Genomic DNA, 26,634 nt, shown 5'->3' with positions numbered 1-26,634 from the left:
TGGGCTGCTTGAGGTGGCAGGGCAGATCTTGGCACTCGTCGGTTTCATGCCTGTCATTACCATGACACTACCATACGTTCCCTTCAGCACTGTACATGTCTTCTTTTACCTCTCAGCAGCAGCAACATCAGTTACTCAACAGGAAATATCTTGAAATAAGCCTTTCATCTGAGGAGTCTGCCAAAATTAAAACACTTTTAGAAAGAGACAACTGATCTCCTGAACAGAAATAAGTCTAAAATTAACCGAAACCAAAATCACATGTCTCCCCTCTACGCCCCCACCCAGGTCTCTGGGCTTGGAGAATTTTAAGCTGTACTCCATTCTGAAATGAAATCAGACCAGCAGTCTGCAAAGGAACATCAGATTCAAAGTTTGGTGGTGCGAGCTGAAATGATACGTTCTATACTTAGATAGAAGCACAAAACTCTAGACTCATCTGTACTCATAAGATGTTTCCTAGAAACAAAATCTTATGATTTCAGTTCAATTAGATTGTGTATTTTAATTAATTCTCTACTCTTTCTCTGGAAGCAATTCATCAAATAGAAGAGGCATCTGCACTGTTCTAATTGACTTAAATTGAAATAATGAATGCAGAACCTTTGGGTCAATTGGACACCTGGATTATTTCTCACTGAAAAAATGATACATCTGTCCGCAAGCAAATTTTGGGAGGAGAGAAAGTGGTAATTTCATCAGCAGAACATTAGAAAAAATGTGGACTACAATTACGCACATTTATTAGTAGAGCCTCTACTCAATCCATTGTTAGGGCTTCAATTTAAAGCCTGAAATGAAAAAGCAACAGGCTGTTATTTTCGGGCATTTCTGTAATAGAGGAGAAGATAGGATATGTTCCATGTATCTAGCTATAGGCTATTGCTTCAGAAAAAAAAAGAAGATACAAAAAACCATGTCTTCTGAATAAAAGCCAGCAAGAACTGAATTTGCTACCTTTATTCCTTCGGACTGAAACAATCTCCCTGGAAAAAAAAAAAAAAAAAAAGTATAAATAAATAAATATTTTATATATATATATACTATATTTGATATATATATATTTTTTTTCCCCAGAGAGAATGGCTTTATATGTTCTTAAAAGGATAATACTATTGTTCCATCTAGCAAGCAACGAGCCTTTCAGAAAAACACTACCTTGAACTAATTCTTATAGAATACAGACCATTTACTTTGCCAAATTAATCTCTTCTACATGGAATTTCATGCACAAAACACAAACCTCATGAATGATTCCCATAAGGATTCATTTAACAGGCTTCATTATGTGGAAAGGGTATAAAGCAACCAAAGACCTAAAATGGCTGCTCAGCATTGCACTGTTCTGTGGCTGCTAGCGTGATTTACAACTATGCGTAGTGCTGAATTATAAATGAACAACTGGATCCTGGGATTCTTCTTCTAGCTAGAAAATAAAATTAACCTGATCCTGGGACGGGTTTCTAAAGCATTAAGTCAATGAATTCTTTATAAGCAAATACATTATTTGGGGGAAAGGAGCCTAGCCACCCAGAGCTTGCAGTTTTACTCTTAGGATAGGTGCAAACACAGACCACACCACTACAGAGAGACTAGCTGGATACCATGTCAGTAATTGTATGGATAGGCAATTCACAACGTGTTGCATGAGCAAATATTTAAGCAACAATAAAGGTGACTCGTATGCTTTGGCTTGATTTCAGCATACATGTGTAGTATGTTTGCCTACTGATGCAGGTATGGGACAACACTTGCAAGCTGAGACATCATCTTCAGCCCTCCTCAAAATTTGGGTCTTTCTGTCTGCTTGACAACCGTGGTCTTTGTCTGAGATTAAATAATGTACACAAACGCTGCAATCTCATCCTGAGAACAAATCATAAATAATTGCTGAGCATTTTGTTTAATAGATGACGCAAGCCCCGTCTCAGGGGCTTGCAGTCTACTCAATAATGGGCTGAATTGATTGAAAATATTACACAAGGCAGAAATTAGAAGGGATCTGGCACGGTTCAGTAGTAAAGGCTGAAGAGAAGACATTTGTACAAAGACAAATGGCAGACACAGTGTTGAAGTTCAATGTTAAGAGGACACAAACATGAAAAAGCCATCTCAGTTTTGCTTTCATACAGCACACAGCCCCAAGACCTACTGGAGGGAGAATGACCTCTTTGCACATAACTGGAAGCACCTGGATTTTAGATTCAAAGTGAGGCCCTACTTCCCTTAGGAATCCTGTTGTGCTTTGTGGTTGTAGGGAAGCACAGAGATGTACCGTGTTAAAGCAAATTCACAGTCAGGTGAGATGGAAGGCCCAGGCCTCAGAAGGATGCATGGATCACCCCCTTGCACTGGGAGATCTCCAGCACATGGCCCTGCTCATCTCTGCAGCCAGTCCCAGGGGTCAGGGTGGGTGGGGGTGTTTGTGCTGGCCCTGTTCCTCCTGCTTTACAGCTCCATGCCCGCAGACCACAGCAACCAGAATAGCTCTCGGCCTTCAACCAAGGTCCTGCACTGACAGGGACAGTTCTTGAGCTCCTTCCTTGTAGTGTAGGCATGGGTTAGGTTGAGGTTAGGTTGATTTAGCCTTTCTTTCTTTCTTGTAAATAAGGCACCAGTATGTGCCAGCAACATTACTCTCATTTTATCTGAGCTCATAGGGATTATTTTTAGTAAGAATGAGTTTGCCCTGAAAGAAAGCTATTCTCTAAAAAAAGCTTTGTATACTTAAGACATATGGGACAGAAGAAAGCCTGCATCTTGCATTACATTTTTTTTCCAGTCACCAGAAAAACCCTGAAATTGCCCTTTTTAGCAAACACAAAAGATAAATGGATTCGTTCTAAACTGAAAATAATAGATATGCCTTGTGCCATTCTTGACAACCTTTTCTCATTAGCTCACAGAACAGAAGCACAGCTCTTACCTTTTTATAATAAAGTGACACAGGTACAGCTCCACTGAAGTAACAGCTGCATAGCTGCAGTTGAATGAGAGCTATTTCTACCACTTCTGTTATAAAAACTAATTGAAATAGTTTACAGCAGCAGCAACATCAGCCATTCTCTTTCCTGACAAGCTTGCAGGCGCTACAGATGCTGCTTAGGGTCATCATACCCTGTATTTTTGTACATGGACTCAGTGAATGGAATGCATGATATGCTTACTAAGCTACTTTGGATAAACATGGAAAAAATGTAGTGGTATAGTTGTCACAGACCAGAATTGTTGCATGTGCTGTGCAATTTGAAGGGAGATTCCTATCCACTGTGTCATTTACCTTTTAGATGTTGCTGTTGCTTGATATTTCATAACCCTTAATACTTTAGATGCTCCACTGAGATTGTTATACATATATGCATAAAAAAATGAGAGCTGTGCATTCTTGCACGACGTCATGTTATAGCCCACGAACTGCTCTATTGCTCCTTACCATGTTTGGGAACAAAGGGCAAGGGATGTTGATGACGTACGCCTCGAGTCAGAATTGTTTCCCTTTCACACTTGGAAAACAGAGCTCCTCTCCTTCACATACATTTTATGTACACATGCATAGCCTTGGGATGTGACAACATCTGGAAAAAAACATTCTTCTGTTTTGGACATAAATCAAAGACAGCCACAGTGCTGTGCTAAATGATAAATCAATCGTTGAGGTGAATTCAGCAAAAACTGCCACGAGTTAATTTTTAACTTAATCTTTTAAGCCACGATCTTTCAAGTCTTCAGGATCTCTGAGTAGGCTGGGCTCTGTCACGCATGAATTGATTGCTGGCATAAGTGATACAACAGTAAATGGAGTCCCGAGTCGTGAAAGCCTTTGGGAAAATAATAGCGTGCATCTGCGCAATGTATATCACAGGGAGACCTTGCTGATGGCTGCATTCCCTGGCAAAGCTAGAATGTACACACTACACTTCAGTTCCTGCTAATTCATTAACCAGCAGGGACAGAACGATGGCATTAGGCATGAAACTGGCATCCAAGATACCACAGGGTCTGCTGCTCCCTCCTGCTTCCCATGTGGGATTCTGAATGCCTCCTCCCCCCTCCCAAGCGTTGCTGCTGTGTGCCTTGTGGTAACCTCACCCTCCCAGCAGGCTGAGAGAGGGCAAATGCATTTGAGGTGAACTGTGGTCTTTGGCTGGAATTCACAAAGTAAGTGTACATTGCGACATTATAGATCACAAACATTAGACTTTCTGTAGCTGAGGTTTTTAGTTTTCCTCATAAGTCACTATTTTCAGCTCCTTAGAACATTGGCAGGTATTAATCGTAATATTATTGTAGTTCAGGATATTGACCTCGTTTCAATATTTTTGGAAAATTCCAGCCAAAGTAACCAACTCAGGAGAAAGAGATACCACTCGCCTTTAAAATTTAACATACACGTATGTAGGAAATCCTAGCATATCTAGAGTATGAAGGGATCGCTAATGATGGCATCAAGGAGGTTACCTTTTGCTGTCCATACAATGAACCTCTCAATTTAGCCAAACCCCTGAAAATCATTTTGCATTTGTTCAGGCAGGAATGGACAAGCTCAGATTAAACTTGTGTTATGTGACAAAGAGCTGGGTAGGAATTGACATTGACCTTGCAACCATTGCTCATCTGCTTTGATCACTTGCATTTTAATATGGTCTTTATTTCTGCCACTTCATGCAGAGGTTCCTCCAAGTCATCTAGTGCATAGGAATTACTTCAACCTTTTATTCTTAGTGTCAGTAAGCATTCATGTGGTGGCAGTCCCGTAGTCGGGGGGTGTTGGGTAAGCACAGAAGAGAGCCAACCTTTTTACTTACAATGCTGCAATCTAAAGAATCTAGACTGTAATTCAATAGCTGGAACTTTTCTCTGCAGTGCTGGAATTGAATTCAGTCCCAATCTCCAGCCTATCTCACTTGTCTTCCTTCTTTGTTTTCTTTCCCTTCAATCTTTAAGCTTTCATTTCTTTTCTTTCATTTAGTTTCACACTTTTCAGCTAAAAAAAAGTGAGCACTCTATATTTCTCACCCTTCTCCATCCCTGTTTTCCTTTCCACTTCTACTTCTGTGCTTTTTTTCCCCCACAATTAGCTCTTTCTTTTTTTCCTTTACCATTTTCATTTTTATTTTCCTCTTCTGTCATGAGGAATAAATCTTGGATTTCACATCATCTTTGAAATTATTTGAAGTCCTATGATGTATTCAGACCACCTCTATAGTCACAAGAGCTCAAACTTGATTTTTTTTTTTTAAACAAATTTTGATAAAACCGTTTGTGGGCAGCCTTCCAACCATGACATCAGTCTTACGACATTTACCCGAGTTTGCTGACATCCTCAAAGAATGATCTCAAGAGCTGAACTCTCCTGCCTGAGAGGGCCAGCAATGGTACAACGCAGTCAGTAATTAGAGAGTCGACAGCTGATAATCTGGGGGTTGGAATGGCAGAGGGGGAGAGGATGAAGGCCACCAAGAAGCAACATCTGGAAATGGATGAAAGAAAGATGCGAATGAGAGGATGATGGAAAAGTGAGGAAAAACAGAGGAGGAAGAAGAGGAACCCAGAGGCAGGAGTAGCAGTAGCCTAGAGAAGATATTTTCTTTGTGTGATGGAAAAGAAGAAAAAAAAGTACTGATTAAATATTAGTTACAACATAACTGTAATCTATGAACAATCTATGCTCCTGGTGATATCAGTATGAAATCCAGTGATAACTGCAGAGATTACCATGGAACACGATAGCCTGCTTTCTTTTCCTGTCAGCTCTGCTCTATCATCTTCCCGATCCGTTCCTATTTTCTCTGCCTAGACCTGCCCAGCTCCTTCTGAAACAAATAGCAGCTTTGCCATCGACTGCAGGAGGAGCACAGTTGGGCCACACTGGTGGATTACCACAAATTGAGGCCAGCCTGGGCAATGCGCTTGCTGAAGGGCCAGTTCCACTGCAGGAAGCAGGGGACATTTTACTGACAGCTTTAATGCGCTGTGGAGAAATAAAAACTACTGGGTTCTACCCTGTTATGGAGCAACATGGCAAAAATTGCAGAATCCACAATATTACCCTACCCGCAGTTTTCCATTGACCCTAATTATAGCTTTGTTGCTAAACCTATGTAATTTGATTTTCAGCTGCACAACAAAAAGACAAGGAGCTCAGCAGTTCCTGAAGCAATTGCACGCAGTTTGCTGGACAAATGCATTTTGCTTGTAGCAAATAAGCTACAAGCTTATGAGGAATAAGCTGAATAATGAACTGCAAAAATACACGTCTAAACATTGGGTCTCCAGCTTGACTGCAGGGCAAGAAGGAACATCAGTTAGTCAGAGCCGCCCTGCCCAGAGCTCAGCATCAGGCCCAGATGTTTAATGCTGATGACTGCTTGTTACACTAGCAGCAGGTGGTAGATTCAGCTTAGGCCACGGTGCCCTTGCACTTTTATTCCAGCTGCAGTTCTCCCGTATTCAGAGATAACAGAATTCTGAAGCACCACTGATGCGGCACTTGAACCTTGGGTACACAACAATAAAAGCACAAATCTTTTTCTGCTTGCCTTGGTTATTCATCTCGCCACTTTAAAGGCCATTTTATAACTCAGTGTCTGCAGGTTGCTCAGCCCCCATCCTTGCAGATCTCACTGCTCAGCATGCTGGTTCTGGCCAGGACAGAGCCAGCCTTCCCCACAACAGCCCACTCTGTGCCGTGCTGAGAACTCGTAGTCTGACCAGCACCGATATCCTACCAGGACCTGGACTGAAATCAGTAAGCCACCGCACAGCAGATACTGCTCTTGAATTGCAGCTCTCCAAAGACATTATCATTTTATTCAACACATGAATTCTTCTTTGGATCCTCAAGCGTTCCGTTATTCCCACACGCACAACTAATCCCCATTGGCTTTGCTGCTCAAGGCCCTGCCCCCATTCTGGCCCACCGTACTGCTGCCACGCAGGCGTCACCCCAGCCCCAATGGATGAGTATCGCTGGGGAGCACCAAGTCCCCCTGGCTGCTCCATCCCTCTCATGGAGGCTCTCAGCAGGCAGCAGGAAGGCCAGGCTTCCACCTCAAAGCGATGCAAATCCAGTCACAAATCCAATCGAGATGAGTTTAAGTAGGCAACTGGGCTTTCCACAAAGGAACTGAGGTGTGGCTGAGGTCCTTCCTGCCAGCTCATTCTTCACCACCAAAAACTGTTTGAGGGAACTGGGCATTCGCTGCTACAGTGAGAAGAAGCAAGGGACAAGATTTCAGATCGTTACTGATTTTGTTTTGCTTTCTAAGGCAGCATGACTGAAACTTGGATTCCAATTACCTCTTTTGTTTTGTTTTGTTTTGTTTTTTAAATAGAGGTGCTTAACCAATTCCTATCAGTGCTTTTCCTATGCTAGGAAGCAAAGCTGCCTTTAAAATGTATTTTTCGGATTCCAATCCAGTTATATTAGAACAGTGACCAAGACAAATCCATTCCACGGCGCTCTTGTTCTGTGTTCAATAATAAATAGGGGGGGAAAATACCATTGAACTGCCAAATCCTGCAAGGTGCTGAGAAATGCAGACTATTGTCTGAGCTTGCACTCTGACCCCAGCTCACATTTGTCGGCTAAAGCAGAGTAAGCACACACGGTACTCAGAAAGCAAATCAAACACAATTTAGAAACTACATCTGGGTAGATAAAAATAATGAAAGGTTTACCACTTTGCAAAAATAATACGCTCTGTAGAAGACAGCCCCTCGGAGCCTGGTGTGTGTCAACATAACTTCCCATGCTTAAATTTTCTAAACTGCATAATACAGACATTTATGGGTATGTGCTTCAAATGTAAAATGATCTCTTTGGAAGAAGCAGACGATTGCTTTTTCTGACACACTGACGGGGAATAATGCTCGTTGTTTATGCATTTGCTCAAGCACTAGAATTCCACATGGCTAAACGTTACTTCATCAGATGTATCTCAGTTTAAATTAGCTCAAAATCCATCCTAATTTTCATTCTGAGATCTCAGCCTTTGGAGGAGCTGATTTATCAGAGTGGTTAAATCCAGATGCACTGCTAATAAGCCGGGAAAGACAAATAAGCCTCTTGGCATAAAACAAATGAGCTGAGGGGGAAAAAAAAGAGCTCAGAGAAAGTAAGAAAAGAGAAAACCTGCCAGTGAGAAGAATGCAGGGTTTCAAATCCCTTCTGCTGTCCTGCTTGGATTTCTTCTCGCCCCACTTTCCCCGTCAGCCCATCATTTCATTTCCTTTTTTCTCACATTGCTTTCTGAACCACCTTTCCTGCTCCTATCCACTGACTCTCCACATTTCCATTTGCATTCCTTTTTAAATCACTTTTTTTTTTTTTGACAAAACTTATAAAGCATTTAGAATGTCTGAAAGAGAAAGTTCAGAAACACCGAAAAGCTTTGCGGGCAATCAGATCAATGGCAGCCACCTGAGTACATATTCAGCTCCCAGCAAATACAAAGAAAAGCACAGGAGGACCTTAAAATGCAATGTGGCTGGCAACAAACCTCTTCTCATCCTTCTGTTGCTTGTATCGGTTTTCTGACTTGTGAAGGCTTTGCTTGAATGAAGGAGGAATGAAAAGCTTGCTCAGTGCTGGTGCTGGCTAGAGCTTGTGGCCAAGTGGTGGAATAACCACCCGTTAAGGACTCTGGAGGTAAAGGTAATATCCTTCCAGGTAAGACCAGGTCTCCTCAGTCAGGGAGTGTCCCAGCAGGGAGAAATCCTTCCTCCTGCACAAGCTCTCCTTTTATGATGGCTAATTAACCTGGTGTTACCTTAAAGATGTACAATAATTTTCAGCTCTGACTCAGTTCTTATTCATTGCTATTTAAGGACACGGGAGAGATAACTTGTCTTGTATTCCTCTGTGCTCGTGTCACTCGGCTTGGGTAGAGGTTAAGTGAACTCCAATAATTTAGTTCTCTTTGACGCTTACGGTTTTATCAGGCAGCGCTGTGCCACGTATACTGCCATTATACTCCTCCACTCTTGATCTTGCTGCTTTGTTTCCTGTCACGCTCCCCAGAGGTCATAGTTGGGGTTCATTCACTCTCTCAAACACCTTCCCAGATACTCAAATGCACTTGTGTTATTGCACTTTCTTTCAAATCTGCCTGGATCTCTTGTGCAGAGTCAGGACTTTTCTGTTCCTCAGATCAGCACTGTGCTGGCTGAGATCCAGCTCAGGTAATTATACGCAGCTCTCCTTAATGCTTCTCCACTTCAGCTGCATTCAGAGGAGTTATTCTGTACTTTCTTCTCCAAACTGCCTCCTGACACTGTGGGTACCAAGGACAGATGAGACTGGGACTTCAGAGAAGCTGCACATGTCGTATTAAGGGTAAACCAGCGCCTTCCAAAGGCTGGCTGAGAGCATTGTCATGAGGAACATCTTCCTTTTTTTTCTTTTTTTTTTTTTCCACTGAAATGCTATTTTAAGTGAATAGCTGTCATACAGACTAGAAGCTGAAAGACAAACACTTGGTCCAGATTAACCTGCAGTTGGTATTTGAACATGGAGACTTCTTGCTCTATGTTATTATTCTGAGCCTTGCCTAGATGCGTTCAGCGCCTTGTGTCACTTGAGCTGGTTGTCACAAGGCACTCACAAAAATAGATGGCTCACTTATTGTTAGCAATATCAATAGAGAGGCTAAAGGCAGAATGAGCACTGCTAGAGGTAATGCTGCTGTTTCAACCACGAGGCAAATTACAAAGCAAGACAAATAAAAAACTTGATTTTGCAATAAGCCATGGCTCAACCTGCTTGCTAATACCCTCCTTCAACCCTGTGCTTAACCATAGGCAGCTTGGAATGTACTTTCCAATGCAAGAGGATTCAAATAATCATATTTAAGACAAAGAAGAAAAAAAAAATATTTTTCTTTCAAGTATAAACCATAAACTGAGGTCAATCGCAGAAAGAATATGGAGTATAGAAAGAAGAGGGTGAAAAATCTGCTTACTAGATGATGCCCATTTCCTCCAGGCTGTGGCCATTAGCACTGGCTGTAAGCACTTATGCAAGATCATCTAGCTGCTCACTGCAGTGCGGTTCTGCCAAGGCAAGAAACAGAGATTCACACTGCAAGCCAGTACATTACAATCAATTCCAACTCCCTCACTATGGCTCCCTCACCATGGAGGGATCTGAGCTGCTGCTGTCAGTCAGAGGTGGTTAGCAGTTCAGGAAGAAGTGCTGCGCTCAGGAAATTCTTGGGAAGACAAATGATTCAGGAGAGGTTTACGCTCACAAGAAGTTTAAGGAATATTTTTCTAATGTAAACTCAAAGGTTTTATTTTCTCTGTGGGCCATCTATCTGAGATGGATTATCAAGGAGCAGTCTTATATAATTGGTGCTGGTTGGAGTGGAGTTTGGAGCAAATTATCTCTGGAGGTCTACTTGATCTCAAGTTATTCTGTGGTTATTCTCCAGCCTCCGTGCTACAATGACAGCCTGTACCTGGAAAGAAATCCTTCACTCCAGAGAAATTCCTACCAGGAAAAAATGGAAAAACAAACATCCACCCGGTGCAAGAGTGACACAAACTGTATTCAGCATTTGTTGCTTTTCTCTTTCTCCAAAATCTTCCAGGTTTTAAAAGCTACCAGGTCCAGCTCAGCTTTCACATTAAAAAAAATCCAGCTGTGCTTTGACTGAATGTGGATCAGGTGCTGAATTGGCTTCTGCAGAATGGTCACAGGGTGACCATCACAGACCTCATCTGATGGCATCCACCTGGTGGGGATGGCTTCTGCCCTTGTCCTAGAAGGGGCTGATGGGATGGGAGAAAGGGAAGGAGAGAGTTGGTCCAGAGGTCTGTGGAAACACACATCTGCAATCTTAAGCTGATTTTACCCTACTGCAGAATTAAAGTAGCACAGTTCCCGTGCCGTTTTGATGACAGGACTTGGCTAGTGCAAAAATAGCTGGTGCCAGGTTCAGGTTCTTCCCCTGCTGCTAAACAGAGCTTTCGTGCAAAAAGAAAATGACCCCACTGTTCTCAGTAACATTCCCCTTCCTTGCAGTTCATTGATACACAAGCAGTAATAAATCCACATTTAATGTGCTATTGACTGCTTTAGAACTTAAACAGCAAAAGAAATAATGTAAGCAAACAAGCACGTACCCTCACATAGTTAAAAAGGGTACTCAATACTGGAAATAACTAGAAGCAGGGTTGACAAAGGAACTATACAAATAAAACTGTAACGCACCACTGTAAGGTTTACGTCACATGGATTTTTTTTTTGGTAATCTTTATAAGTGGAAACCAGGAATGAGTGTGCATGTTTGCACATGACAAACTACAAGAACAAACTCACTTTAGGATTCTTACTGGAATCAAAGCGCTGGGGATGAGGAGAGAGTCAAAGTACAGAAACATGACAGAGAGTTCAAGTGTTTATGAAGAAAAATTCGCTTTGTAATGACATCCATGAAGAACAGATGCAGTTAGCTTACATTACACCAAGAGAGATGAGTCTAGTGATGATGATGCGACTACACCAATAGCTAATAAGAAACACAACTGGTATTATTTCACACTCAAATATTTTCAAGAGGGCTGATATTAGAGTAAAGGCAATTCCACAGCTTCATAAAGTTCAAAATGTTTCTTTTTTTTTTTTTTTGTTTGAAAACTTTGAGCATCAAATAGGTTTTGTAAAAATTGCCTTATCAGGGCCAGCTCAGGATGCTATCATTGGTTATTATGGATTGAGATGTCTAAGAGCAACAAAAGTCTAAATTTCTACAGTATCAATCATCCAAATATTTCAAGTATTGTAAAAATATTACCTGGCTGATTTGCATCGGACAATTATATCCATCTTATTAAAGAGAAGCAAAGGCACTGCGATCATGGGTCAAATTTTCAGCAGTTCTGCCAGCCTTACTCTTTAAGGGTCCTTACAAACTGAGTAAGCTCATTGTGATACAGGACCTGGGACACCTTGCTTAGTCACTTATGGAAGAGACCCAGACTGACAGTGAACATTTTTGGAAATGCTGTAACAATGTCTTGTTCTCAGAATTCCCTGAGACAGCTCTGTGCTTTCTTTAAAAATAACTGCTAAAAAAAAAACAAAGCAAATGCTTGAACTGCTGCTTTACAAGGAAGTCCTATTTATCTGCATGATTGTTAACATTTCCAGATGAGTGAAAGTGTCCTGAGTCAAACTTTAAATAAACATGGAAATAACCATTAGTGAGCCAGAAGCGCCTGAAAAGATCATATACGGTATAGAAAGGGATTTCTTGAGAGAGTTGCAGTTCAGATTGGGAAAAAATCAAACAGAGCCAGCTAGCAGCCAGGGGACATCAGAGAACCATGAAAGTTGCTAAGGATGTAGGCAAAAGCTGTGAACTGCTGCAGGGTATCGGGGATGCTGAAGAAGAGATGTATGTGGAGAAAGGTCTTGTGGTGATAGAGCAAACCAGAGGAGATGTTACCATGACAGAGCTGTCTGAGAAAGCCTCACAATGTTACAAAATGCAAGCACTGGGCCTCAGGATGATGATAAAAACCAGAGAAGGCTGAGAACTACTGGGGACAGAAGGCAGTCAGCTGTATGGGGAATTCAGTAACCAGGGATTGTGTCTGGGGAATTCAGTAACCAGGGATTGTTGCTGAATGCAGTCTGATGAAGACAGGCTACAACTGCAGGGTATAGCTTACAAAGATGTTTGAAATAATGAAGTCACAGAGTGTCTATATTTAATGGAGAGTAACACATTCTGCAGGAGTTAAAAGGAAATGCAGAAGTACTTAGAAACATGCCAAGGAAAAAAACGTATTATATCATGAAACAGGAAAAAAAAAAGAAAAACCTGAGCTAATGACATTCATTGCTGGAGTGCATGAGGGAGAATCTGAAAAGTTCCCTAGCCTTAGGAACCTTCCGGGAGCAGCTGCTGAGCCTAAGGAAGGTTAAGCATGTTAGAGAATGAGAGAGCAACCGTAAGATGCCAGAAACAGCAAAACAGATTGTGAGTTGAATGACAAATGTGTAAACTGCTGGTTGTTACAAAGGACCACAGTATCCAGAAACATTAGAGACTACTGTTCTGTTTCTGGAGGCACCCAAGAGGAATGCAAGTTGAAAGGATGTCAGGTATGTTGAATAGCATCAAGAAACACTGGAGAAGGCCACAAATACCTTTAAGGTGGTGGTCCAGAGAAAGGCAGAGAATTAGTGAAGTGTTAGTTATGCAGTCACATAGGAACCAAGGCAAGGTTGTGATCTCCCACAGGCCTAAGATACTAGGAAAATCTCAAGAAAGAATGCAGATTGCCAGAAGGACTGAAAAATCCTACATGTAAACTAGAGACAACAGAAAAGCTGTAAGATCTGTCAGGAAACACAGGGTAAGGCCACAGACTGAAACAACTCAGATGTCTGGTTTCACCATTTGACTAATAGAAGAAGGATGTGACCCAAGATAATCCTGCCCACTTCTCTTTTAGAGTGGGAACCCCTTCCAGTACTGCCTTGAAGTAATGAATGAATGATTCCTCTTGAACAACCAATGCCATGTATGGAAAATAGCTATCTACACTATGTCATTGTATGCATTTAAACTGGGCCTTGGAAACCACAGGAGGGTAGGAGAGCAAAATAATCTCTTTGGGACAACGGAAATTTTACAGGCTAGGCTGTACCTATCTCTGCTTACTCACACAGAGCCCTTCTGCCCCTCACGGCACAGCAGTGCAGCAGGCAGACATTGCTGGTCTCTCATCATGCTTTTGTGAAATACTAATAGAGAAGAACAAAGTTCAACATATGCTTTATTCATGAAATCTCCAGCTCCACAGCACTAGTTCTGAATGGAGTAACATGGCTAATGTATTTATAATTCACGGTGCTGACTGGCCATGCCTCGCTCCAGAACATGGGCAGGATGGGGGAATCAGCCCCTGCCTGGCAGCCCAGCTTTGCTTAAGAGTCACTTACTCTGTGTGAAACCTGCTCCTTGCTGCACAGCGTCCTAAGGGAACAATGCAGCACATCTCCCTCCCTCCTCCTCCCTCAGGAGAGGCATTCTGCAGTCTGGGTTTGGTTGGGGAGGGAAAGGGGAAGGAGACAATGAGTTGTTTTTCACAAGAACTGCTACGGAAGGCAGCAAACAGCAAGGTTTCCAACCTCTTCCCTTTGTTTGCCTTAGGTCTCTTGATTTCTATACCAGGCTCCGGTTCAGCTTCCATTAGCGCTTCCTCATCAACATCGTTAACAATGGTTTCCTCACAGAGGGTATCACTAGGATTATACTTACTGCCAGAATCCTCTGGCACAAAACAACTGCCTGAGTCAGAGCAGAGAAATAATTAACCCTCATGATACTTCTCTGAGGAATGAATGGAATACATAATAAGATTTATGGGGCACTTAATTGATCTCGCTCCTAAGAAGAGCAGCTTCCACACTCTGAAGTTAGCATTGCCACTGAAGAGTGAGGAGGCCACTGTGTCAGTGCTGGAAGTCAGTGGACTGCACTACCTTGATAGCCTCAGCTACCTTACATGCCTGAACAGGAAACCACCTGTTTACCACTGATCCTGGATTAGATCACAGTTTTGTTACCAAAAAAAACACTATCAGTGTCAACAGACTCTCAGCTACTGTGAGGGTGGATTCAGACAGAGTAGGACTTACCTGAAATTATCAACACCTGATTTGAAAGTGGACTTCAAACACTCCTGAGCATATTCTCAATCCATAAGACTAGATTTATGATTCAATCTACAACTACTGCAGAACTGCTGGAAAATTTGCCCTGCTTGTGAGAAGAGTGCTGCCCCACAGAAGAGAAACAGGCATCAAGATTTGCACAAATTTGCATGTTTTTGCTGTTTTCAGCTCTAAAGATAAGAATTTTCCTCCCCTCAAGAAAATAATCAGTTACTTCAGTAGAAGACATTCCCAAGCAAAGCTAATTAACTTACTTGGTCCAGAAGCATCCCCTCCCATAAGCTGATAATATGTCTCAGTGGGATTGGAGCAGGATAGTACAGTCCTAGCTGGCAGGGAGGGATCTCTAGAGAAGTATATATCATATAGATTTCTGTCTGCAAAAAACAGCAGCCTGCTAAGATCTGGAAGCCTCAAAATCCTTTTCACTTCTGCCGGGAATTTAGTTCAAAGCAGCTGCATGTAAATTTTGCATGGCAAATGCTATGCTGGCAAATCTTCCTCATGATGCTTGTTTTTAAGTCAACAAGAGTAAACTGTATAGAAGAAGAGTTTGCTTTAGGGCACTGAGATTTACTCTAACTGTTTTAAAAGAAAAATGAAAACAGCCCCATGAAAAAAAAAAAAAAAAAGAATAAAGGATTTGAAATATGTATGAGCAGATGCACTGCCTTGCCTCATCTCTTTGTGCCGCATAAAGGGGACACAGATTGGCTGAATCCTGATAAATAGAGATCTGCCATAGAGATTTCTCAGAAAACATGCAGCTACCATTCCCAGCTCCTGTCCCTCCCATCCAGCAGGAGGTAACAGGCTGAGAGATAGGGAGGGAGTGTCAGCACCAGGCTGTGAATTTCCCGCAGGCCTCTCATCTTCCCCCACGCCCTAAAACGAACAGAGCAGTAGATATTTCCTCATTCACTCACGATCTTTTCAGGCACATTTCTGGTACCTGCACAATGCCTAAAATTCTGCCACATGAAAGAAGCAGACACTTTCTAATTCACTCCTGAAGTGGATCGCATGAATTTTGGCTTATTTGATTTGCATAACAACAACAATAATAAAAAAAAAAAAAAAAAAAAAAAAAAGAGATCACGAAAAGTTGCTGACGTGGAGAGGAAAATACTTTAGCAAGAATGCAGTTGTCAGGACACATTTCAAATCTTGTTAGGAATTAGCCCTTTGGTTTAAAGTCACAGCCCTGACGTATCATTTACACAACATTCTCCCTGCTCCCACTGCTCCCACACCTATACCCTGCCAAGCTCCCCTTTCCTATTTTTCACATGCTCCAAATGTTATGAAAAAGCTAAACTTATGGATCTGAACTGAAAATTTCTCTGCAGACTAAAGCTAGTTGACGGGCCAGGTAAATGCTTGCTATTTCCTTGACAGGGATTGTAACAGCAACAACATATGTCGGAAGTATGGAAGCACTTCCAGCACAGATCCCAGCTTTTGCATATGCTCTACGTGGGCCTGCAAGCCTGACAGCTACAAAAGCTCTGTATCAGATATACTTTATAGAAAGCTGCCATACTGCAGGCATCAGAGGAGCAATGTGCATGCCTGCAGTTGTTTTAGGAACTGGCAATGCCAATACTGAGCATCCACTTTGACACGTGGTCATACTCAATTGTGAGCTCCACCTGCACCAACTCTTGAACAAGAACCAACACTCAGTGGAAGTGCAGGAGCTTGCAGTGGCTTTGCCATGCGCTCTAGCAACAGCTGGTCTTCACAAAGTTGATGGGGTTTTTTTTTTGTTTTTACTATTGTGATGATGAGAAGGGGAGTATGGGACAACAGCTGTGCTATTGCAGCGTCAGATGTTGTGCTGCCAGCCACGTGGCCCAGCACAGCCGTGTGTGTGGAGCAGGCCCTTCTCCATCTTCTTCTGCCGCAGCTGAGGGGATGGAAAAAGCTGCTGATTCAGATCCACTTCCCCAGCTCAGCTCATCCTATTTCTTCCTGTGGAAATCACCACCTCTTCAGCTCTGCCTGCAGAGGCTCGTGTGGGCACCCCCTAACCTACTTTTGGTCAACCTGAGCCAGACTTAGCTTAAATGGATTAAGTGGGAGGTTTTTGCTAACCCAGTTTGATTGAAGTGGGTTAAGGGGCACTCACACAAGCATCTCTGTAAACAGATCGAGAGAGGGCATTAATTCCTGGGAAAAGGCAGTGACAGGTGGCTGGGCCCATCGATCCCTTTTACCAACAGCTAACTCAGGAGGATGCTCAAACAATCTTATGGGCTGAGACGTAGCTTAGTCTTAGAAATCAATGTAGTCAGAAGTACCTTCAGTGTTTTCACCACCTATAAGTTATTCTGGGACAGATGACTTTGGAAGGTATTGCCATAAGCATCTGATATGGCCTGTCCATTCCATTGGTTGCACTGTTCAATTCTATCAGCCATAGCAGCATCAACATCACAGGTAAATCAGACTTCAGACATGTCTATTCAGTAGAAAATGTCTCTAAAGATTAACGTAAGAAATCAGGGCACCTCCAGTCTGTACAAACTAATGATCTAACCCAATCCTAAGTGTGCACAGAAACTTCATGTAATGATGACACGAAATCTGAGTAGCTAGTGCTGAGTGCCTGTCTGCTTCCTGTTTGACATACGGGTCCATGAGCTGTCTACCAGATGTGCTCCTCTTTACCCTGAAGGCCATCACGAGGCCTGCTATTTCACTCTGAAATCTCCACGGTCAACATTGTGACAAGATACAGACTGCTCTCCAACATATGTCTCTTGCATAACAAGACATTAGTTTAAATGCACTATTATGCTGAGGGGACTAAACTGACCACTTAACAGGAAGGGATATATCTTTCTAGCTATCAAAAACAACTTAACAAGAACTGCGTCAGAACAGCATACAAAAATGAAACAGCAGTTTCTATTAAGGCAACATGGCCATATGTAGGGACAGCCCTCTGCCTCATGCAATGGCTATTGACCTGTACCTATATAAACACCCTAAGATAGAGCAAGATTAGATTAAACCATATTAAATGGCCAGTATTTCTTTCAAATGGTTAAAGCAAACTAGCAGATAATACTGCCTTGGGGAAGGCTATGGCTATAATGTATGGCAAACATAGATGATGACACAGCCAAGGTTTCCGAATCCCCAGTGACCCAGGGATTTGTTTGGAGTGTGTTTCTTTTCCCAGAAATAAGGCCACTGGGGAAAAAGGAAGGAAATTAATGGGCATTCAGGTCTCATCCTGGCTAGTTGCTGTGACTTGGCTGGGAGAGGCACGTAGATTCGTGAACAACAGTTCAGAATCCTGTCACCCCCATACAGCCTTCATTGCCATAAGCCACGCTTCTGCTCAGTTACACCAATATTTAATTATGCTGTTGTTAGGACAAGGTGAGTCTGAATCACTTGATTAAATGCTTATGTACAAGAAAGGTAGGAAATTAACACTGATGTAATTAATCATATGCTGTTCAGCCCGGCAAAACCATTAACCAAGCTGTTTAAAACATAAAACCTATAGAAAGCAGCAGTGTGTTTTGTGCTCCTTCAAGAGCTGCAGAACGAAAAAACTGTAGCTCAGTTTGGCATGTTATAACCCATCCAGGAGCATCAACCGCTTCTGACTGCAGACTCAGTTCTCATGGGTGCTGAGGCTCAAAAAACGAATGAGATGTCAAAAACCACTGAGCTTCCTGTCCTCAACATCAATCTGCATCCTTATGCACATAAATAAGCTTGCGTAATTAAAGTTTGCATCAGTACAAATCCCAAGCCGTTTTAGAACATACACACAAGAATGGAACGTGTAATCACCATGCCCATGCTTTTCCTTTAATTTCACCAAAGGGAAGATATTTTGACAGACCTGACTCTATCTCCTTAAAGCACGAAGCATTCCTGGCAGTAGTAATAGCCTTGTAACTAGCTCCTTATTAGAACTTTTTTAGACCTGTATAACTCCACTGACTTCATGTTGCTCTTGAAGAATAGCATCATCAGCTCAGCATCAACTTTTGTTCCTAATTAAACTCTTTCAGATACGAAAAAAGAAAAACAAAAACCCAATCCACCTGAGATCAGAGTTTGCCCTATTGTTTTCCATCACAACTATCATTTTATCGCGATAACGCACAGTGTTCTCTACGAAGCTACTTTCAGCTGGAAGGAACCACCAGCAATATGCTGTGGTGATAGAGAATTGTTTTAATGAATTCAATACACTTACCTGAAAAATACACTTGCAAATAGTAATACGGTACCTGCTTTAGGCTAAACATAGTATTAATGAGTGAACAGAAACAAAATATTGAATCCTGAGCGATGCTGAGCAGCTACAGTTTCCATGATCTTTCTAAACACAAGATCTCAGTGGATGATATTTTAAGTGCAAGGTCTTATTCTACTGCTTTCTTTCATTTTTTTTTTTCCTTTATGCAAAGGAAGACACTACGTAAAGAAAACAACAGCCTTTCCATGTGGAATCCAGGTGCCTGAACATAACTACACAGAGCAGGACTTGCAGTGGCAATACATGTAGAAGCACGATCAAAGAGAGATCATTCATCATGTATAAACACGCTGGATGAGGGGGAAAGGCCTGAGGGAAAACACACAAAAAAATCTTCATCACGCAAGTAATTATATTATTGCTTCATAGTTCTCAATGGCCTTAAATCCAACCTAAGAAGACATTATCTAAGGTGGCCTAGGGAATATAGCAAGGATATAAAAGGAGACAGAGGGATCAACGAGGTTTTGTAGCATTCCTAATTTCACTTACTTAATGACAGAATAGCCACTAGGCTGCTGGAATGATTTCTTGCATGAAAGAAAGCAGGAGCTCTAGAAAAGTAAGCAAGATAAGTATGTGTGTTTTAGCAGAATTCTTTCTAACTGCTAAATTATTATTGGCTAACTATCAAATATTTCACACAGTGATAAACAACTGTTCTTTTTATTTCACCAAACAAAAAGCCCATTGTAAGATTTCTACTATTGCTGCATTCACCAGAACTACTTGAAAAATACAGTTTTGGACACACATAAAATACAACTCACAGATGAATAACTGCAACGGTCTGGGGTTACTTTTCAAACATGTCAGGAAAACATTCTGTTCTTCAGGGACACGAGAACACAGTGAAGCAGCACACCAGCTCTTGGCTCCAGACATCTACTGAGTTTTGGAAATAGCCTATCTTTTTAATTGTTGAGATTTCAGCAAACAGCTTCTCTTCCAGGAGAGCTGGGGTTATAAAGTACAACCCCCTGGTTTTGGTGCCAACCCAGCAAAAACAGTAGAAATTCCCACATCCCGCCTCGCCACCAAAAAAGGTGCACCTTTCAACAGCTACGTCAGCACAGCAGTCCATAGGGCCACAGAGTCAACTGGAAAAATGAACCAACCTTGATTAAAAAAATGTGTTACTAAAAACGGTGCTGCTTTTAATCCACTTGAGGTCATTGGTTTGATCCCCAGCTTGGAGTCACAAACAGCTGTGGCAGCACAAGTGTGGGGCCATAGGTGGCGGTGGCAGAGAGCAGGAAATCCTTAAAACCTGCAGCCAAGAACACGCTATGTAGAACTGTACATCACATTGTATGCAACTGTCAGAGGGACACACCACAGGCAATGAAGAAATCCTTCTTTTAGTTTCTTGTCCTGGTTCCTGCAGTCTGCCATCTAAAAGTATGCACATACAAGAATTCTAGAAGATACTAATCTGGATTTCAGAAATCATGTTGGTTAAGAAAAAAGAAATCTCAAGATGTGCTGTTTGTCCTAGCCATTCTCTGCTACATTGGCTTAACTGAAGAAATTACGAACAATGAGGCTAACAACTGCGCGCTGACAAGCTCTTAAGCCAGCTCTTGTGTTGAAGAAAGTACAAAAGATCTTGAACACTTACATTAAGATGAAAATCCTCTAAAAATCAACCCTAAGTTGCTCCTGACTACACAACCCAAAGCTGGGATTCCTCCTTCAGAAAGAAAATATCCACATCTGATTTGAAAAACAGGTTCCAAACTTGGTGTGCCACGGTTCTGTGAAGTGCTGGGTTGTGTTACAGGGTTTGCACCTCCCACACCTTTCACTTTCACATATTTACAGCCCTTCTTGTCTATAAAACTACCAAAAAGCAATTCCTACCTTGCAGTTATACATGGCTGCCCCAACGTAAGATGGCGGAGCAGTGCTCCCTCCATGTTAGCTTCTGTGTTTGGGACAGCTGGTTCAGACTGCCAATGTATCTATCGCCTTTGATAAGAGCTGTTGATCTGGAAGACAACACATTTCTGAAGGTGGATTCTCAAGCAGCACGACAGCAAAACTATCATCAAGAATAGAACGTATGCCCACCACACCCGTGCCTTTCCTGTAATTTCACAGTTTGTCTCACTGCTCACATGCTAGGCTGGAGCTGTTGCTCAGCTCCCACACGGGTACCGGGTCACGCGCACCCCCTCAAGGCCGGATCCCGTTAGCCAGCGGAACGCCCAACGCCGGGCTGCCGCGGGACTCGAACCGGGAACACACGGAGGAGGCAGAGCCGCCACCTGGCGCGAACCCTTCCGCGGTCCGCCGCTCCTGGCGGGGTCGCTGTGCCGGCTGGGCCGTCCCGGCCGGGCCACAAACTCTGAGTCACGCACTTCGTGATTGGGCAGCCGCTTCCCTCCAGCCAATGGGAGGCGTCCTTTCGCGGCGAGTCAGCGCCCGCCTACGGCGCCATCTTGCCGGCGCCGGGAGGAGCGGAACGGAGCGTAGCGGCGGGCAGCGAGTCGCCGTGCGGGCCCGCCATGCCGCACTACCAGGCCTGGGAGGAGTTCACTCGCGCCGCGGAGAAGCTCTACCTCGCCGATCCCATGAAGGTGGGTGGCGGCAGCGTCGGGCCGAATAGGCCTAGCGGGGGGGCCGGGCCTCCGGCTCCTGAGGGAGGCCTCGAGTAACGTGGCGCACCTGGGGCTCTCGCCGCCGCGTTCTTCAGCCGCCCGGTGAGGGAAGCAGCGCCGTAAGGCGGCCGCTCAGGGCCGCGTGCCTGCCAGCGCCCTGCACGAGGCGGAGGAGAGCGTTTCCCTGCGTTTAATCCCGGTGGCCTTCAAGGATAAAAACGGAGCGGTAAGGAGGGGGCTCCTTGCTGATACATCATCGTCACGCTCCGAGAAGTAGAACCAAATTCCCGTGTAACTTGCCCAGGGAAGGACCTGATCTCAGAGAACTTGTGTGTGCGCTGACCTGTGATGCCTCTGTACAGCAGGTGCACCGTGACATCCGGGAAGGAGGATTAAAGCAGTTCTCTTGAATGAAAGTGTATTGAGAACTGGCTTACAGCATATGAGGCTGTATCTGTTTGAATTAAAGGAATCACAGAGCTGTTGGGAGGGACCTCTGGAGATCCAGACCAAAAGCATTGATTAACTCCCATGTCACATTGTTGCCCACAGCATCACTTAAGACTGGAAGGGCTTTGTTTCCTGGAGAGTAATTGCTCTAGGAATTAACTTCTTGATATATAATTGCTTTTTGTTTCCAGTAACCTTTGTCTTCAGTTTGCACAAACATTAAAAGCCTTCAGCCAAAAAGTTACAGAAGGTAACAGGACTCACAAGCCTTAGAAGACACCAGTAGGAAAGGCTTAGTTTCATTCACCAGAAGTAGTATCATAGAATTTTGGAATAGCATTAATTAAAGGGGACCTTAAAGCCCATTCAGTCTCAGCCCCCCAGCCATGAGCAGGGCTGACCCCCCCCCCCCCCCCCCTTCCAGCTCAGACTGCCCAGAGCCCCCTCCAGTCTGGCCTCAAGCTCCTCCAGGGTTGCAGTATCTTCTGCTTCTCTGGGCAGCTGTGCCAGTGCTACACCATCCTCTCAGTGAAAAACTTCTCCCTGACATCTAATCTAGATCTCCCCTCTTTTAATTAGAACTGTTCACCCTCATTTATTTTCTATCTACCTATGTAAAAAGTTGATTCACATTCTGATTATAAGCTCCCTTTAAGTATTGGAGGCCCACGACAAGGTCAGAGCCTCCTCTAGGCAGAACAAAGCTTCCACTTCTTTCTTGTGCTGGGGGTCCCAGACCTGCCATTAGCATTAATAACCACTTCTTATGCAATTGATTCCTACCTACTGATAAGAAACTAAAAATAACTTGTTACATAATGCTTTGCAATATCCAGTTAAATTAAGAGTTTGGAAAGGCTGCCATTGCAGCCAGAAGCACCTTTCCCTCTTTGTAAGGGACCTTAAGGCACTCTCTTCCTTCACACTCTGCTGTGGCTATCAACTTGGTTATTTATGAGAGGGTTTATGCAGGCTCCAGAGTCATAGTTGGAGTACCCTTCTTTTACTTGTCTGAAAAGCTTTTGTATGCAACTGCACTTACCAAAAACTAAGAACTGTGGGAGACAGGTCTGTGTTGTTTGGGAGCTGATGAAGCTGGATAGCAAGCGGTCTTGTTTAAGTGGGAGCAAGTTACCTAGTCCATGTCTCTAACAGCCTCTCTTGTTGTGCTGCTGAGCCTGCCTGAGAGGTGTAGTTACACAGGTGCCGTGGTCAGAAGGCTTTCTTGAACAAGAAAGATAAGTCTGTGAAGAGATCTCTCATAGAGACAGTCTCAAAACGCATTTTGTAGTCATGGTGATTGTTGACCACATCATAGGTCAACAAAGACCCGTTTATAGCATGGGTTGTCTTAGTTCAGAACGTTCTCAAAAGCACAAGTTGCTTTGTTTATAGATACTAATGCCAGCCGAGATCAGAAACAATAGAAGTCCCCTTGTTCTGCATTCAGTTCTGCATTCAGTAAAACTCATTCAATGCTCAGTCAGTTGCTGAGAGTTGATTTTTATCACAATGGTTTTGAGAACTTTTGTAACTGAAGAATGCAGAAGGGCTGTGGGTAGGTTGAATCTCAGGGCAGGTTACTGTGGTAGGAGCTGTTTTTAGCAAGTAGAATGCTTGCTTCCTGACTTCAAACCTAGCCTTGTTGAGTCTTGAAAGCAATTTGAAAGAGCCCTTTGTTTGTTGTTTTTTTAAAATTACACTAGAAGCGTTTTGTTATGTCTCCCCTCTCCACTTATGAAAGCATTAGCATGATTCAAGTCTGCATGAATGTAGCTACTGAATTAACTGTAGTGACTGGAAGTAGAACACTTACATCATACTCACCTAATACATAATTAGATACTGTATAAGAAAAGAAGTAATGCTGAGTTTATCCTACTCAGTCAAGCCTTTTCAAGTGTTCACATAGAACTATTTTCCTAAGGTTTCTTGCAAGCAAAACTATGTGATACACAGTGACAGAGTGTCTTGCATTGGCAGGACTCGTGTCATCTGTTTACCTGTCACTGGAGTCCCTGCACATGTCACTGCTGTATTCAGTGTGGTTTGTAACATGCCTGTTGCTACTATAGTACTGATTTAGCATGTGGAAGCATGGTGATTAGCTTCCAAACCATCTTGTCTGTAAGGTCAATAAACAGTGGAGTTGGGGTCCACTGAGAGGCAGCGAAACCGAAGCAGTGCAGAATTCTAATGAAGGCAGTCTGAACTCAGGCACTCTTCCCTCATACATTCTATAGCAAGTAATTTGGATATTAATTCTTAAAATGCTTGTCATTTCAGGTGCGAGTTGTTCTCAAATATCGACACTGTGATGGGAACCTCTGCATCAAAGTAACGGATGATGTAGCTGTAAGTACAGAACATGCTCTCGGGGCTTACTGGACTTCAAGTATTTGCTTTCTGCAAGTATAAGCTCTTAGCCATTGCCTTGAGTACCTCACAGTTTTCTAAAACCTTGTTTTGCTCAGGTTTCCCTAATTTCCTTCTGGTGACTGAAACTGACCTCTGTAGTTCAGCTCTACATAGTCCACAAGAAGCTCTAACATACACTTCAGTATCCTTTATAGGTCTCCTCATATCTTTGATTTTGTAGAATCCTAAAATAGTTATCTGAGCACTACAAAAAAAAAAAAAATCCATCTTCATGGAACTACGTTGGTACTTCCTGCTGAAGTGTTTCAGGAGCATCTTCAAACACATTTACTGCCAAGTGTGGTCCCTTCACTTTGCTCAAAGTGGTGACAGGTTTAATCTGTAGGGTAAGCTGCTGCTTTGTGATGAGAAGACACTAGAGTGTTATCACAGTGAAATGTGACATTCATTCACAGCACAAAGATCCCATCCTCTCAAATAATATTATGGTACCACAGCCATTTGTTATGCATTCAGAAGCATTTGAGCTGCATTTACTTACTACTCTTGTTCTAAATAGCCTGGAAGGGTGCTTAAACTCACAAGGGATTCGAAGAGGACAGCAGGTAGAAATAGAATTTATCTACATGCAGAAGTACATGCCAGCAACAAGTTCTGGTGGTAATAACATTACAGCCAAGTTATTGTTGTGCAGCCCAAGTAAGCAACAGTAGTATGCCCATTCCTTACACTGAGATCTGGAAAAAACCTGATTTTTCCTTCCCAGGAGTGGCCTGGCACTGGTATTTCCAAGGCAAGATGCAAAATTCCAATAATGACACAGTAGTGACAGGGCTTAGTTTGAGATGCTGATCATGGTGTACTGATAACAGGGAAGTAAAAGGCAGTTCAGTTTGAAGTTTTCAGTAATGGAAGATTGGTGTCTGTGACTTGTAAGCTTCAGCTTTTTTATTTCAGGCCTTCTCACCTGCTGCCAGTTGTGGAAGGCTGTTACACTGATTGTTTTGTAAAGGGAGGAAATAAAGGGTTTCCTTTCTGCTAAGTGTACAACTAATATAGCTGAGGGAAAAAAAATAAGCTTTTCTCTACTGCTCACCTCTGAATTAAAAGAGGATTTTATTGCTGGCAAAAGTTGCTGCATTCAGAGTGCTGGAGGATGGAGCATTGTTATGTATAGTTGTTATGTAGGTCTGAGCAGTCAAACTGATGCTGTGCAGGTATAAGAAATTACTCATGCAGTGAAAGCTAAGCAGCCATTTTATGATTAGTCACTAACATATTGCTCTCGTTCCTTTTGCATTTACAGGCTTGTCACATGAAGGAATTCCTCTTCATCTTAATTAGATGTTATTTTCCTCATTTAGAACTATCTTTAAAATGGATTTTGCGTAGGGGAGGGGGATCCTATTCAGTGGGAAATACTGATGTTGTGTCACTAGCAGTGCATAAGGACTGCTAGAGGCAGAATATACTTTCAAGATATAGAGAACAGGATAGTGAAAAACCTTTTTCTAGATAAAATTCAACCTAAACCAAGTGTGCCCTTAAAGACAGCTTTAAAGCCCAAGTTTTACCACCTTTGAGAGAAAAGATAACAGAAACGATGAGCTTCACTGTTTTCAAAACAGAAGGCAAGAACCTTTGAAAGAAAATTAAACAGGCATTTTAAAAGAAGGTAGATGTGTATTGCTGCTGCCACATGGTAGCAACATACCACAAATGTTCATTGAAATACTTGTTTCATTGGTTCGAGCACAAATTCGTTGCAGCTGCAAGTGGGGTAAAAGCAGTGCAAATGGAATCTGATATTAAGCAACTTTCTCTTGCAGTGCTTGCTGTATAGAACAGACCAGGCACAGGATGTAAAGAAGATTGAGAAGTTCCACAGTCAGCTGATGCGACTGATGGTGGCTAAGGAATCCCGCAGTGCTGCCATGGAAACAGACTGAGCTGCTGAAAAGAAAGGAGCGCCACGGTCGGATTTCACTGGAAGAAAACATCTCTTGGATTTGAACAAATAGCGGGACAGGAGATGCTTTTTCATGCCAAAGTGGACTGTTACAAGTGTAGAGTATCCTCCTCCCCAGACTCCACTTTGGAAAACTAGGAAAATTAATGCTTTCAATTGAAAGCTTGTATTTATTTTTGGGAATTGAACAAGAAACTATTCTTACACACTAAGTACGCTAAGAAGACAAGTCTTCACAATTCTACAGTAC

General features: G+C 42.7%; 1 protein-coding gene across 1 annotated transcript; it reads left to right on the top strand.

The window, feature by feature from the left end:
- Positions 1–21,493: 21,493 nt before the first annotated feature.
- SRP9 (signal recognition particle 9) lies at positions 21,494–26,364 on the top strand (the record flags this gene model as incomplete). The annotated part of the gene is made up of 3 exons (XM_079532550.1): positions 21,494–21,565; positions 24,323–24,391; positions 26,245–26,364. 3 exons carry the CDS (start codon positions 21,494–21,496, stop codon positions 26,362–26,364), a joined length of 261 nt encoding a protein of 86 aa, XP_079388676.1.
- Positions 26,365–26,634: the final 270 nt, after the last annotated feature.

This window comes from Tetrao urogallus, assembly GCF_951394365.1.
Source record: "Tetrao urogallus genome assembly, chromosome: 2".
NCBI classification, from domain to species: Eukaryota; Metazoa; Chordata; class Aves; order Galliformes; family Phasianidae; genus Tetrao; species Tetrao urogallus.
This window is presented reverse-complemented; position numbering and strand designations above follow the sequence as displayed.